This window comes from Notothenia rossii (genome assembly GCF_949606895.1).
Source record: "Notothenia rossii genome assembly, chromosome: 8".
Lineage (NCBI taxonomy): Eukaryota > Metazoa > Chordata > Actinopteri > Perciformes > Nototheniidae > Notothenia > Notothenia rossii.
In genome coordinates this window covers 10,598,913-10,615,512 of record NC_136906.1, presented here as the reverse complement: position 1 = coordinate 10,615,512, position 16,600 = coordinate 10,598,913, and the positions used below count along the sequence as shown (strand labels likewise).

The 16,600-nt window shown below is 38.8% G+C and overlaps 2 protein-coding genes and 1 long non-coding RNA gene across 9 annotated transcripts in view; all 3 read right to left on the bottom strand.

Moving 5' to 3' along the window:
* Positions 1-13,254, bottom strand: kcnj12b (potassium inwardly rectifying channel subfamily J member 12b). 7 transcript variants are annotated; one of them, XM_079643865.1, is made up of 4 exons: positions 13,096-13,252; positions 7,724-7,944; positions 7,247-7,516; positions 1-5,074 (listed from the first exon to the last, which is right to left on the bottom strand). In XM_079643865.1, exon 4 carries the CDS (start codon positions 4,165-4,167, stop codon positions 2,875-2,877), a length of 1,293 nt encoding a protein of 430 aa, XP_079499991.1. In that variant the 5' UTR covers positions 4,168-5,074; positions 7,247-7,516; positions 7,724-7,944; positions 13,096-13,252; the 3' UTR covers positions 1-2,874. The 7 variants fall into 7 exon arrangements, with proteins under 7 accessions (XP_079499991.1, XP_079499993.1, XP_079499992.1 ...); XM_079643867.1 differs by lacking the exon at positions 7,724-7,944 and having other exon boundaries at positions 13,096-13,254; XM_079643866.1 differs by lacking the exon at positions 13,096-13,252 and having other exon boundaries at positions 7,643-7,763.
* A 1,317-nt stretch (positions 13,255-14,571) lies between these two features.
* LOC307017191 lies at positions 14,572-16,054 on the bottom strand. The gene is made up of 4 exons (XR_013802059.1): positions 15,966-16,054; positions 15,338-15,446; positions 15,108-15,199; positions 14,572-14,965 (listed from the first exon to the last, which is right to left on the bottom strand). It is a non-coding gene; the product is annotated as an uncharacterized lncRNA (long non-coding RNA).
* A 138-nt stretch (positions 16,055-16,192) lies between these two features.
* Positions 16,193-16,600, bottom strand: part of LOC307014367 (uncharacterized protein) — a gene marked incomplete at its 3' end in the record, with an annotated part of 11,476 nt that continues 11,068 nt past the window's right edge. The window contains exon 9 of the mRNA XM_079642235.1: positions 16,193-16,206. Within this exon, the coding sequence (XP_079498361.1) occupies positions 16,193-16,206 (14 nt within the window). The remainder of the gene's footprint in view (positions 16,207-16,600) is intronic.

Sequence of the window (16,600 nt, the reverse complement as noted above, 5' to 3'; positions counted from 1 at the left end):
AAACAATAATAATTTATTTACAATAACAGCAAGACAAATGTACACATTTGAGTTCTTCCCTTTAACTGTACAGTCCCGCTCTTGGTTCAAATGGCAATGGAAACAACATTTGTTTTCTGGAGCAGCACGCCCATTCAGATATTTCCAGCCCAAGGCAACAAGATATAAATGTGAATGTGTTAAAATGTTCTGAATCGGCTCTCAGGTGTATACATTAACCAACATGGAGCTTTATAAGCTTGAGAAATGTGGAGGAAATACTCATTTATTTCACCAAGTGGAGTAGTGTCTGACTTAATATCTTTATTATGTATCCTATAATGAAAGAAATACAAATATAATTGGAGGTTGGTTATATGACAAGCAGCAAATTCATGTATTTTTAGCCATGTGTGTGATCTGCCACTGAGTGAGCAGGTTGGTGTGAAAATGGAACGCTGAAAGGCATGATTATGATTAAACACATCTATCCCCTGCGGTTTCTCACATTGATATACTTTAATAATATACCTGGGGCTATCTCAGGCTATGGTTGGATTTGTTTGCACTGATTTCTAGGTAGACATCTGTTAAGACATAATGTGTTACAGGCAGAGTTAGATTTGATTAAAATGTTACTTTTTTTCCACAAGTGTTTGTAGAATTTCTGCAAAATGTTGTCCTATAAACATCTGAATAATGTCAAAGGCAGTAATCTGATGTGTTTATATCTATATTCAAGCACTTGAAGGGGTATTCTCAGCCATTTAGTCTGCTCTTCTTCAAACTGCACCGTTTATCGTTGTTTTGTGTATAATTGTTTTTCTTTCAATCTGTGTTATTTGGATTTGACTTTTGAACACAATGAGCACAGATGTCATACATTAGGTTATAACTCCACCAAAGTAATGCATGGCCCTCAAACATAATGTGTCAAGTCTTTCTTTACCAATATGTGAGGAGTTTGTTAGGTTCACACCTTTTTATTTGACCTTGCCTCTCTTTCACTATGAGACAGATGGTCTGCTCTTAAGTAGCCCGAGCTGAAGCATTGCCGACATTAGGCTACTACCCTGATTCCTCATGTCCATTTTTTTTACAACTAGCAAATGATGTAGTATTGAATGGATTATGGGATAATTTACTCTTTAGTTACCCCGGCAAACTACACTTGAGATAGTGATAGTGCCCTGGTCTTAAAGTGAACCATAGAGTGCTATTTTGAAATAAAAATAATAAAGCATAGTTTCCTGCATTTCTCTTTTTTCTTGTAAAAACATTTAATAACTTTTAAAAAGTTAAACAGAGATACAAATTACCGTTAACACTTTCATCCAAAACGTTTAAAAAGATTTTTGAGTAATGACATTGTTCTGTAGTGTAAGCAAAACAAGTTAAGCTAGACAGGGTTAGTATGGAATAACAGTCTGATCATACAGAATATACTTTCTCATTATAGTTGTAAAACCTGGACTTACTTTCTCTAAAATCCAACAGAAGCACAACGTTGTTTCTTTATTTCCCAAGATTTCCACATGCATCATCAACTGATGAGGATGCTAACGTTTAGCCTGGAACCTGTTAGCTTTTCAGTGGGATATATAGCAGCTACTGGTGCACATATAAGACTGTTTTCTCATTCAAAAAGTCTGGTTCATAAGTTACAAATTAGCTGGAGCGTTGCAACTCACTCCGGAAGCTAACGTTAGCTTTAGCCAGTTAGGGTTGTCTGTTAGAAATTATAAACCTGAATGAAAGCTGCCTAAGTTCAAGGTAAAGATCTACCTTAATTATTATTGTAAACTGCATTTCATGTTGCCATGTGAGAACAGAACATTTGGCATAATAACAATTAACAGAAGGAGGCGGCTTAGCAAACGCCCTTTCAAAAAAAAGTATTTTACAAACATTGAAAAACTGAGTTTGAGACAACATTTGCAGCTAACTCATGAAGCTAACATTAGCAATAGCCAGTCGGGGTTGTCTGCTAAAAATGATGAGCCTGCATTTGTCTACAGGAGCTGAATAAATTCAAGGTTGAATTGAAAATTTACCTGAATTATTATTTTAAACTGCTTTGTATTTTGTGAGAACAGAACATTTGGATTAAAAACACGTAACAAAGGTAGTGCGGCTCAGCAAACACTCATTCAGTCAAGCCAAAATGTTTCTGCTAAACTGTTTAGATATAATTTACCTGTTAAAAATCTACTCATGTTTTAATGTTTCCCCCTGGCTGAAATGTGAAGACAGAGATTTGCCTTCATTATTGACTTGTGATGCACCATCAGGCTGTTCTCTCTTTTTGTTGGAAATACGGAAATGTTTAAAACTCTACCTTGTGATGTGTCGTCTTTAGTTAAATGCAGTCCATGATATAGCAGTTGTATGTAAGCCAACTAACCAAGTCATCCATTGACATTGTCTAATGAACATTTTTTAGAGTCATATTGTTCACATGGTTTTTACATTAAGAAAAAACTTGATCAACGCCTCTATTTTTTAGAACTTAATCTGGAGAAATATTCTCAAATGTTTAGTGTTCTGCAAAGTGTTAATCTAACTCCACACATCTGTTGCAAATGGTATACTTGAGGACTGTGAACAGCACCTACAGATTGTCCCGCCAAACCTATGAAACATTTAAATATATTCATACAAAACTATACTATTCTCATGCACTTTGTCATAGTCTTGTTTGCCTTTAATAAAGCTTCGTAACCATCTCGGGGAAGAACAAAATGTTAATCATAAAATAAATCTAAATCAGTTTCAGTTTTTCAGATCAGTTCTGTTGTTTCCTCACGTCAGTAGAGCGACTTTCATAGGGATTTTTACGCACGACACTTGCATTGTTCTGCATCCAAATAAACAAAGAAAAAAGTCAACCAAAGATTAAATCTCTGACTCTTTAGGTGACGCCATTTGATCACGTCCAGGATTGGCCTTCTCGTTCACTCGCTCCGATGAACTCTTCCTTTCTTCCTCTACCTCCACATCTCCTTCCTCCTCCTCTTCCTCCTCCTCATCCTTGCTGATGAAGGCCAGCTCATTCTCATAGCAAAAAGAGTTGGCACCAGATGTTGGGAATTTTCTCTCCTCCAGGTCTTTGGCACTGCATCTGGGGGTGGATGGTACTTCGTATGTTTTGTGAAAGTAGGCGTAGTCTATCCTGTACTGGCTCTTCTCCTCAAAGATGACGGGCTCATAGCGGTGACCCCACAGGATCTCCGAGGGCAGGTAAGAGCTCCGTGCCTGTGTTGTCATGGCTGTGGCCTCCACCAAGCCTTCAAGTATAATTACAACCTCAAAGTCTAGTGTTTCGAGATCCTGCTTACTGATGCCAAACAGTGGACTTTCTTCATCGATCTCATGTATGACAGTGAGCGGTGCCACCAGAAACAGGCGGTCCGTGCCATCGTCATAGCCGACATTCATGTCAAGTTGATCCAGGGGAATGTATTCTCCTTCCTCTGTGTATCGGGGCTTGACAAGCTGCGCTCGCACATGAGCTTCCACAATGTGGCTCTTCCTCAGATTAGCTACCCTAAACATGAAGCACAGTTTCCCATCATGCATGGCAATGACTGCGTTGTGGCTGAACAGTAGTGTCTCTGCACGCTTTTTGGGCCTTGCCATCTTAGCCATGATGGCACCAATCATAAAAGCATCTATGATGCAGCCCATGATGGACTGAAAGACCACCATGAAGACAGCAGCCGGGCATTCCTCTGTCACACAGCGAGCTCCATACCCAATGGTCGTCTGGGTCTCAATGGAAAACAGGAACGCAGCCACGAAGGTTTTAACCATCGTGACACAAGGAACAAAGCTGTCGTCTTCATCAAGATGGTCCATGTCACCGTGTAGAAGTGCAATGACCCAGTATGCCAGGCCAAATGTCAGCCAGGACACCACAAACACCAGGCTGAAGAGCAGGAACATGTATCGCCAGCGGACATCCACACATGTTGTGAAAATATCCGATATGTACCGCTGTGACTTCTCATCCATGTTTGAGAAATGGATGTTGCATTGGCCAGCCTTGCTGACAAAGCGGCTGTGGTACTTTCGTCTCGTTTGAATCTTGCCATTACCGAAGCTGCCCACTGCAGGCATTGCACTCAGTCTCAAGCCCTCTTCTTCAGAGGACACAAAGCTGTGATGCTTGGCCCTTCCCACACTCATGCCTCAGTGGGGCTCAGCCAGGTTCTCACTATCAGCCCAGCTCATACAAAACTGATCAGGCTTACAGTAAGTGCACAGCTCCGGCCAACACACACTGGATTGAGAGGTGATGCAACAGTAGTTTCCTGTCAAGGAAGGAAGGGCGATATATTAGTAAACAACCTTTTCTATAATTCACACAATTCCCATTTTGTAAAGGGAATAATTATCACATGAAAAGTGGAATATAAATGCATTAGTTTAAGCAGAAAAGCAAAATGACATTCATAAGTGTTTTTCTATAGTACAATACAAAATGTTGCTGCTTTTGGCTCCAGCTTGGACATTGCACATTGAATACACTCAACATGACGTACATTTCCACTTAAATGTCCCTGTAGCTTCAATGTGGGATAAAACCATTTCTTTTAGACTCTTCCTCTTTATTCCAGCACTTCATTTACTGCCAATATTTTTTTTTACTTGACATACTTTAGCTACTTACAAAGTTCTTAAGAATACTTTCGCTGTTGAATAAGAAAGCTTTGCAAGCCAATCATTTTAACTGGTGATTGGGTAACCATTCTTCTTGTATTTTTTCCTCTCAATCTAATCAAAATGTCATTTATGAGTATACTTTACATTAATCCATGTATTGAAGCCTTTTAGATGTATATACAGTAGATCATTGTTATATAACCTTTGAGACCTTTCTTTTCCCTCTGTTCTGTGAGGAAATACTCTGGTGTATACAATTCATGTTTCTCTGATCAACAAGGTACAGAAATAGCCAGCTAATCCAATGCCCTGCCATTTTATATGACGTATCTTCTGTTTCCTCCAGCTGGCACAACTATTAGAGTCACTGGAGTACCGTGGTGAGGCTATGCAATTCCCCTGTGAGGCTGAACTGGAAAATAAAATGGAGCTGAAAAAGATTGGGTATCATAAAAGAGACAGCGTCAGATACAATCAGTTTCATGATACCATGAAATAGATGGAATCAATGGCACACATTAATGGACAAATAATATTTACATAGCCGTTAGCACACCCAGTTTATGTTGAGTTAACATGAAGAAGTCATAGAAATCCAATTTGGTACATATTCCCCATGACTTTCCATAAACTCTGTCCCACTAAGTTTTTGTCAAGCCTGTAATGATAGCAAAATAGCCTATTACACATTAAATAACTATTATCAGGAACAGATACAAATGTTGCTTTAGTCAAACTGTCTAAGGATGTTTCAGTCTAGATAACATTGGGATTAACAAAGGTCTACAGCCATGCTCGTGGCTTTGTGAGGCTGTACTTGGCTTTGAGCTAAATGCTAACGCCAATATGCTCAGATGTTCACACTGTTTACCAGGTATCACCATGTTCAACACTTCCGTGTAGCATGTTGGCATTGATAGCACATCTCTCTTCCCAGGGTCCTATGTTCCCTAGTTTAATATCATCCTAATTTAATACATTAAGGGGGGCTTTCAAATGGTTTTGTGTTCTCAGCCGTTTCTGGCTACATTTCTGTTTCCAAAGGTTGATATGCTCAAGTAAGCTAACATACATCTTATAGCTTACTAATGTTATACTTCTTATAATGCCCTCAAATGTTTGTGTCCTTGACTTATCACACATCTTTTAATCACACGTTTTTTTACGAGTTTATATTAAGAGATAATGCCCTGGGAACATATGATGATCCAGCTAGGGGAAATGTACAACCTGGTCTCACCAAAATACGTGAAATGAACACGACTCCTTAACACCGCATTACGTGGTGGAGACGCGGAATCTGCTAAATTACGTGTCGGCACGACGGAAACAACCCCAATGTAAAGTGAATGAGGAACCTTTTTCTTCAACCGTAACAACGTACAGCTGGTGCTAGGTTTATCAACCAAAAGTCTTCTACAGGTTTAATTTTTTCCACTGAATAACGGAGCCAAATTTAAAGTTAAGTACATTCAGTGAAAGACTTGCATCCTCATTCTCTCATTGTTTGTTGTTTACTAAGACACAGCAAGGTAATTTCAGTTTACAGCTAGCAAGTCACAGTGCGGCACCAATTTTAATATTTTGGTTCATTGGACTTAGTTCTGTCTGTCTGTGCAAAACGTTGTTGCAACCATTAGTTGCACAGATATACAGTTATCTCTGAGTGACATTTGTGTCCCTTGCTTGATTCACATCCAGCTGTTCTGATTTTGTTATATGATCATTTTATTATTAAAGGTTTACACTCACTGCTGGAACTTCACTCATTTAAAGTCATTAAATAGGATACTGTAACACCATCACACTGCAGTCTGCTAAACTGTGGGTCAGCACAAGGTGACACTTGGAAACTGGCTGTGACATGTGTGTTGTTGCCTTTTCTATACTATAGCCTACTGGTCAATTTCGATCAGGTCTTTTCTGATATCTGTGAGCAAGACTTGTTGGGTATGATCGATTCAAACTAAATGGTAGAACTTTGTTATATTATTGTTACTTGTGCTATTTCTTCGAGAAAATAGATGCACTTGAACCTCAAATAATGCACCTTACTGCTTTATGATTGTGCAGTGATGAAGCAACTGGGATTTCATCTTTAATAAAACTTCAAAATGGGGTCACAAAGTCTGCTCTGCAGGTGTTCCCACCAGGAATACTTTATACCCAGAATAATACCCTCTTTATAGACATTTATTTATATAAAAATAGGCATGTTCAGCACAAAGTCAAGGTATGTTTTAAACCCTCAGTCTGAAATGTCCTTGAAAGAGTTTTCTTGAGGGGGATAAAAACAAATGAGCCATTCTGCATGTTTGAGTGGGGGTATGTGTGTGTGTTTTACGTGGTAGTCTCTGATTCTCAATGCTCTAGTTGCTAAGAAGCAAAAGATATTAATAACTAATACTCAGCTCTCACAGGAGCCCCACACTGCCTGCTGGGCTGTGATCGTCACAGATGAGTCTATTTCTATGCTGACGTTTTTCACAATAGAGACCGATAATTAATTTGAATTGAATGGTGAGAGGCGGTGCACGGATCACTCATTTGAAGGGCTATGGCTAAAGTATAACATTCATGTTTTGAATCACAAGCAGCTTACCTTGTGTGCAAGCTTTTCCAATAAATGTTGATTTCCAACTTTTAATCCCTGTTTTTCTGCCAAGCTACTGCATGTTTGTCCTCAGGCGTCCTTCAAATGTTCTCTTCTTTTACGGGTAGAACCACTTTATTCTCCCGAGGCAGAAAAGTAAACGGTCACAGAGTAGCATCTTGTCTTTGCCTTTTAACAAGTCTCTTTCTCCACTCAATAAGCAGAGCATTACAATCACTCCTGCTGTCAAGTCCTCCAGAGGAAGTGCCCGATTGATATCTAGATCAGAAACAGTCAAGAAATTAGAACGTTACTTTAGTGAAGCAATGAAATCGTAATTCTGACCTCAAAAGAGCCTCACAACATGATCACGGCTATCCCCAATTCAATGTCTGTAGAGCTCACATGGCCTGTGTGGGGCCAGTCCAAATCAAAACTGAATCCCTCCAAGCTTATTTTAGAGTCATGGGCAGCCAAGAGTCTTACACTTTCTTGGTATATCTGCTATCTGATCTTCTTCTGCTGCAGATCCCACTCTGAATCCCACATCCAGTGAACTATTGCTCACGGCTCAGCTCTCGTCCTCCCCCTCCCTCTCACGGTGTCACTGTAGATACTTGGCATTTGGAGACTACATGCTCTTCCTCTCCCAAGTGTTGCACCCCGTGCTGGTCAGAAACAACTTCTTTATTTAGGACTGATGTGAACTAGAAAGGACCAGAAAAAATCGGGACAAACACACTTGAAATTGATTTCTCTGGGTTGTGTTGTGTAATAATAATAATAATAATAATAATAATAATAATAATAATATAATAATAATAATAATAATGCTTCCTAGGTTATATATTTTATTTAATATATATTATTTTGTGAAAGTATTGTTGTAAAGACACCACTGTTATGTGGAGTAATATACCTTTAAAACCTCTCTTTCTTACGGGAGAGCCAGAATAAAAGATGCACATCTGGATTAGTGTTGTTGGCATCTTTACAAATAGAGAAGTAATTCCCACCTTTAATCGTCTTCCTTTTTGTCTTGATTTGAACAAAACTCAACAGACCACTGAGTGGGTGGTGTGGTCTTCATTTATTATTCTGATAGCAAAGCAGCTCATGTTCAACACGCTTCAACAATTTGAATAGACCATTCAGGCAGCTCCTTGTGTGTGTGTGTGTGTGTGTGTGTGTGTGTGTGTGTGTGTGTGTGTGTGTGTGTGTGTGTGTGTGTGTGTGTGTGTGTGTGTGTGTGTGTGTGTGTGTGTGTTTGTGTGTGTGTGTGTGTGTGTGTGTGTGTGTGTGTGTTGTGTGTGTGTGTGTGTGTGTGTGTGTGTGTGTGTGTGTGTGTGTGTGAGTGTGTGTGTGTGTGTGTGTGTGTGTGTGTGTGTGTGTGTGTGTGTGTGTGTGTGTGTGTGTGTGTGTCTGAATAAAGGACAAAATTAGTCAAAAATAACTTGTGTAACACAGGGCAAATAAGCAGTTTGACTTGATTATAGTTGTAAAACAGAACGTATGCTAGCAGCTGTGTGAGACTGTACTTAGGCTCAGCGGGCTTTCAGCTAAATGCATGCTGGTGTTGAGCAGGTGTAATGTTAATTTTCATGAACCATGTTAACTTCATGTACTAAACTTAAAGAGCAGCTGAGGTTGGTGTCAACAACACTAACTGATCTTCTGAATAAAGGAGGCTGACAGTTAAAAAGTCAGTAGGATATGAAGGTCTGTACAACATTTTGGGTCAATCTACCAAATAGATCATTTAGAAATGATTTAACATTTGACCATTTCCTGTTTCCTTGACTCTATGTGTTTGTAGTTACATAGATCGGAAATAAGGTCTGAGATTCACACAAGCTGAAGAGATTTTCGTATTTTGTTCTACACCAGTCAGTAAATACCCCACTTGTGAATGTCAGAAACTTCTATGTCTTAAAAACTGTTGTTGCTAACAAGTGACTAATTAAACTACTAAACGTCCTCACGCTGACATGAGTCCGCCTTTAGCTTAGCGGTGGTGATGTGAAGTCATGCGGCCATGATGCAGTTTTTTTATAGCCTTTAGCATAGCTTTTACTTCTGCTGATTGCATTAACGCTTAATAAAATCATAAAGTGGTTTTAATGAGTTTAGAATATCCTAAGTATTATATATGTGTGTTTGCAAGAGAGCTAATTTCTCTGCAATATACCAACATCCAATGGATTGCTTTTTGTAAAGGGAGCCCTTGCGATGCTGACATCTGGGTTGGTTTACAAAAATACGTCGTCCCTGCACCACTCTATAAGGGTTCGTCTTATGTAGGCCATGAATTTGAACCTCATAGTGGCATTTCCTCTGAAAAAAGTCAAAGGACTCCAGGGACCACGATAAAAATGTCTTCGCAATCCTTCCGACAGTTGCTGAGATATTTATGTCTGCATTAAAGGGTTAAAAACACAATTGTTTTGCACACATATCAGATTAAAATATATCTGCTCTGTGCAAGCAACCACATCTCATGCTGGTTTTTAACAACCCACCGCCACACTGCTCTGCCCGGGAGTTTATGATTATTTTACAGGACAGAAACCGGATCAGTAGGTCTGACGCAGATTCACTAGAGGCCAGAGATGAGTGGAAGGTGTGTGTGACAGCAACATGACGGCCTCCAAAGAAGCTAACCCAGTGTGTGTATCAGTTTTCTTATTCTAATCGGAAATAATGTTTGACCTTCGGCGGCCATGTTGGATCATGTTGACTGGAGCAGTAAGTATTTTCAGTACGCCCGAAGCTTTTTCTTTTTACTTTTTTCAAAGCACTTTGAATTGCCTTGTGTTGAAATGTCCTTTATAAATAAACTTGCCTTGCCTTTTCATATCTTTACAGGAGTACACATTTACCTAAAGCCACACATTACAAATGTTTTACACTCTTGTAAGGAATTTTTTTTTTTTACATTACAGAATAAACGAAATCTTTTGAGCGGACAAAGCAGACTTTCATTGACTAAAATCATAGACTTGTGCTCCTGTGTGTGAGTTGTAGCTCTACTGTACTTACACACTGTTAATGTTACTGTACTGTTACTACTACAGGCCTGTAAGTGGGTTATGGGTTCAGTCATGAGACGGCACACCAGATGTGGATGTGTAGTGTGCTTTAGGGACGGAGAGAGCCCGGCCGATACCAGCGAGTTATTTAAAGGCCGCCTGACTGCGGCAGCATAAAGTGGGCCAGGCTCAGGACCTTTCAGCACAAACTCTCCTGTTTCATATCGAGTGTATTTCCTGTTGCACTTATCCCTGTGCGGTACACATAAGACACGTGAGCATAGCTGGCAGCACACTCAGGATCAGGATCTTGGCAGGCACTCCAATTAAAAAACTGTGTAACTGTTTTGTCAAGTGATCTCATTTATTGCAAATCCTGCCGACTGTTTTTTTATATATGGATATCTCAAGGTTCAAGGTTCAAGGCTTTTATTAGTCATAGTACTATATGTGTATATGAATATAGCTACAGTGTAGTTATGACGATGAAAATCTTAGGTCACAGGTTCCTCCCACAGTGCAACACAATAAAACAGAAAAACAGAAAAAATAGTGCAAGTAAATAAGTAAACATTTTAAAATAGTGAAAGAGTGAAATAGTGCAATAAGACCAATAAGAGTCTATATACAAGTGATTGGAATTTGATATATTGGATACGTAATTTCTAAGTTGCAGCCAAATGAATGTTATGGATGTTGTTTCAAAAGTTCAGTTGTTTAACATTCTTACTGTTTTTACCTTATCTCTGACTGTTGGGAGTTAAATAAATCACATTTAGCTTATGTACTTCTATTGCCAAATCCTCCTGTGTAACACAGCAGTGATCACAAGGAAGGAGAGATAACACTTGAAATATGAAGATACTGTATCGCCTGAGTGATATTCATATCGCTGTTGGCAGTCAACATCGGCAAAAGTAACCTGAGTGGGGAAGAGAGGCGTTGTGCTCCCACCCATCAGATAGAAATGCTGCGCATACATAAGACACAGGACATTTTTAGGGAGATGTTCACTAACCTCCCTGCTCCAGTTAGGGAGTGTGTGCCAGACCAGCCTATTCAACATCCTGCCTCATCATAACAAAGTGCTCTCACCTTTTGATAAAACACAGGGAGGCCATGCAAGCTCCACACGAAAAACTGCAGGTTGAATTCTCTCTCACTGTGAGGCAACCTGATTCACTCAAAAGCTGTTATTATATTGCATACATTTGAATAGTGAAGTTTGTTTTTCCTTACACAACGTAAAAGTTATTTGTAAAGTTTACGAGAAGTTTAACTTTGTGGAAAAGTCACAATCTGTATTATTGTTTAGGATTTTCAAGGCATCTATACAGTATCTGATAGGAATATGCTTCACATCCTAAAATCAGTTTCAGCATCAAGAGAACTTTCTTTATACGTTTCTGACATGCTTTTTTAAATGTGCTTCCTCAAATATAAATGACCCTGATCGTCCTCCATGCTGAGGCTGGCGTTGCCAAACTCAAATTGAGGCCAAATTGGTATTTGTCTGAGGATCTATCTATTGTCATGGAAACTCTGGTAAATTGTAGATACATTCATTTTAAAATTGGTTAAAAACGCCTATGATCTGAAACAAATTGCCCATGCAGCCTTTTTCTCTGCACAGTATTTTAAAACACAGACATGAACCTGTGTCACATGTTAGAGGAAAGAGAGGAGAGGAAATAAAGGCATCATCGGGGAAGCAGGCTGTGCCTCCGTGTGTTGCAGTAATTGATCTTTGCATGTTGAAATGGACCACTTATTTTTACAGCGTGAGCAGGTGCACCTGTGTAATGGTGTTTCTACATCAGCAGCTGATCAGTCATTACAACCTGGACCGTTTGTGGGGCAGCTCGATCTGCAGTTGCACGCGCACACACACACACACACACAAACACACACACACACACACACACACACACACACACGCACGCACGCACGCACGCACGCACGCACGCACGCACACACACACACACACACACACACACACACACACACACACACATACCATGTATACATCACTTCAGGAGACATTACATTGACATGCATTTCCTGGAGACTTATCCTAACCTTAACCATAACCAATACATGCCTAACCCTAACCCTAACCCTAACCTATTCTTCACCCTAAAATTAACGATTCCCCTCATGGGGACCTCCATTATGTCCCCATAAGGGAGGCGAGTCCTCACACGTGACTTTGTAAACAGATTTAGGTCCCCACAAGTATAGTAATGCTAGGCCACACATATATACACACACACACACACACACACACACACACACACACACACACACACACACAGATTTATGATAATCCCTTTTTTACCTGTATAGCAAGTTATATTTTGTGTCACAGATTTAAGTTCAATTTGTTCTCTATTCAATTCAGTTAACCATGAGGAAGCTTAAGTCTGACAGAAAATATACATTTATAAGAAAATCATAAAGTGGATTTCTTTCCAAGAGAAGTTCCTAAATGCAATAATTTAAACGCGAACAAGTTAAAATCTATTTTGCTAAATTATACAGATCACAAAATAATGTCATCTCAGGGTCCACTGCAAATAAATACATAAATTGTCAATTTATCATCAGATGTTTCCGATTGACTAACGGATATGTCTATAACTAATCATTTTTAAAAGGCCAATCCCAGTTATTCAGGGTCAAATGTGACCTGTGGTCTATTTCTAATAATCAAGAATGAACATTAATTCACATTATTATCTATTTATTGTTATCATTTACAACTTGAAAGAATGAACTCCACTAGCAAGTTTTACATTCTCGAGTTATCGTAGGATGAAAAAATCTTACCTGCCTGATGTGAAAAACATGTTTATTTCAGGAAACAAGTGCAGAAATTGCGTTTACGTCATTTTGAATGGCACAGCATCCAAAGAAAATCTCATAGGTGCAGAAATATATCCATGTTTTGAAACAGCTCTCTCAAAGCGTCAGCTCACATGACTGCAGGTTCACACTCGGGAGTGGCAGGGAAGAGATGATGAGTGTTGGGTTTTAATGAGGTGCGATGTTCCTCTAAAGCAATACGACTCCAAGGAGCATATTAGCTCTTCTGCAAGGACACTAAGAGATGTGATTCTGAATTTACATAGAAATCAGTTCTCTGGATATACAGACCTGTCATGTTATGGATCTGTCATCACACAGAATACATATGGACAGGTTAAAATAGAGTAAGAAATCACACTTATAAAAGCTCCCATGTAACTGGATGAATCTACTTGTATTAGGGGTCACCTGAGGCAACCTGTGTATCTCTGCGTAACTGGAGGCACTTAATGTCAACAGCATGTTCAGTGATGGCGGTTAATAACACACACAATGGTTTGTATCTATGAGTCCTCACACTCCTCCTCCTGTGTGACGTCCGATCTGACGTTGGAGACTGAAGTGTGATATCAGTCAGGTTCTGAGCAGACCTGATGCTACACTTACAGATGTGTTTGTTCAGTCCCCGGAGAGAGCAGACATCAGTGTTTTCCTGCTTCCTCCTCATGCACTGCTGCTGGGCTCCTGAGAGCTGCAGGTTAGTAATGTCTCACTTACACAGACACACACACTGTCACTGCATGCTAAGCAAAGCTGCAGTAGTGTTACATTCCCAGACATCCAGGTTTCACACTGTCCTCCAATATAACATATAACACAATGGCCTATTTCATATTATTATTATCATCATTATCATCATCTTCATCATTATTATTATTATTTTTGTTTTTATAAAAATGTTTTGTTTATATATTTTTTCTTAGTATTGATCTTGTGTTTGAAACAGAACAGATATACAATTCAAATTGTTTCTAATCAAATGTTGAAACAGGTGAAAAATGTATTTGATTTATTTCTTATTTAATTGACTTTATTATTTTGATTATAAGAGTACATTTTGTAATAATAATAATAATTGTAATTATTGGTATTATTAAAACAAATTTTAAAATGAAATAAATTACAAAAACATGTTGGAAAAATCCAAATAAAATACTTAATTGCTTATTTATTCATATTAATAATTATAATGAGAGTATTATTATTTGTATTATCATGTTGGAACATTAAAGGTGATATTTAATCTGCTTTTGGATTAAAAAGGAGCAATCCTGATTTTATTATAGAGATGAAAGACTCTGATATCACCGTGGTACAGAGGTAGAAGATACATTGAGATTAAATTAAATTAAAGAGTTATTTTTAGACTCTCAGGGCAATAGGGAAACATAACCAAAGTATTTTAATAAACAGAGAAATACTTAGTTTATTGTCTATCTTTACATAACAAAATGATACCAGGATACAACATTGGAAAACATCGTGACTAATGTTTAATAAATATGTTAATAAATAGGTCTCATTAATTAATTTGCTGCTCAAAAAATGGTGATAAACAGTTTCAGTTCAGAAGTGTCCTCTGCTCGTTGGGTTTTGCTCCATCTAGTGGTACAACATGGTAATGACAGTATCAATAAAAACACAGATATTGTGTCTATAAGTTACACCTTGCACTGTAATAGGACCAACATAAACATATTTATTTTTGTGATTCCTTTAATATTTTATATCAATCTTGAAAAGTGTCATCTAGAAAAGCCAGTGTGTATTGCTCCCTCTAGTGGTCAAACAACTTCATTCTTTCTTGGATAGAAAGGCCTTCTTTTAAACTCTGCAAGCCAAAGACAATAAAAGAAAGAGTCAAAGTTTGACATCACTTGTTAGTACAGTTTAAGGACGTCATTGTGAGGTGAGAGGTTCAAAGTTGTTAATATGAAAAATAAATGTTGCATTTTTCAAAAGTCACATTGTACCTTTGATCGGACTCCTCTGATCTGACGTGTGAGGGAGGATTTATCTTTCTTTTTCAGAAAAGCAGCATTACTTGTGTTTGTCCCATTGTCTTCTGAGAAAACAAGAGGGTACAATGTTTATCATCTTGACTAGCCCTGTTTAATAACTAACAGAAGACATGTTTAATGTGTAGACATCTCACGAGTTGTCTTTAAATTTAACAATGTACACAAAATAAAGTGAGTCTCACTGAGGCTCTGTCCTGAAGTGTCTCGGTTTAACCAAGTGACATCTTGGTGTGGTTCATCCAGGCTGGTCGTATGGAGGGCCTTGAGCTTGTTCTGGGCGTATATTTTATCCTGTTACACACACACACAAACACACACACACACACACACACACACACACACACACACACACACACACACACACACACACACACACACACACACACACACACACACACACACACACACACACAAACAAGCTTAAATAATTAATCAGAATTCAGAATTATTTTTAATTTCTGAACAGTTTTTATATTCATGTTAAAGGGGTCCTATAATGCTTATTTTTTATGTTCATATTTGTATGTTGTGCCTCTGCTGTGACATGTCTCCATGCTTTAATGTTCAAAAAGGTATTTATTCGTCTCAAACTGCCTGATTGGTTAGCTGGCCGGCTCTGTTGTGATTGGTCAACCGCTTAGGTTAGTCCCCGCCCATTAACTTACCACGTACAATGTGTTTGAGTGTTAGCCTATGGAATTGTATGCAGCTCCCTTTAGGAAGTTGAATTCATCATGCTGTTTTAATATGCAACATGGTTTCATGATCTAGCAAGATTATAGGATACAAAGTTGAAAGAGATATCGTTACCATTCGAGCAAGCTTCAACTCTTCCTTCAGAGAACGAGCTTCCTGTCTGAGAAACTGCATTTCTGCCTCCCTCGCCCTCAGGATCACCTGAAACATACAGAACATGCTATAATTGATATGTTGTGTACAGTGGAATGGTATGGGAAATTAACATACGTTTACATTTTGTACAGGTTGGATAAGTGACAGATAACAATAAAAACAAAACAAGTTCTGGATCAGTGAGGCTATACACAAAGCTCTATACATAAAAGTCATGTTAATCATTAAAAGTCCCATGTCATGCTTTTCCGGTTATTACCCGTCACCTTGTGTTTTAAGAAGGTTTTTCTGTATGTAAACGGTCTGCAGAGTCACAAACCCTCAAAGTACAACCTGTAGGGAGTAAAACTCGAACACAGAAAAGGAAAAGTTGGAGATTTTTCTTTTTCTTCCTGGGTACAGTGACGTGCCCATACCCAAAGGGACCCATTGGTCCAAATGGACCAATCCGTGGAGCCGTTACGTTGCGTCCGCGGAGCTGTTACGTTAAGTCCGTGGATTGGTCCAAATTGACCAATTCACGGACTTCCTCACACACACACACTAAATCTTTTCTCGGCTGCAGCTTCGCCGATTTCCATGAGACGGCAGGA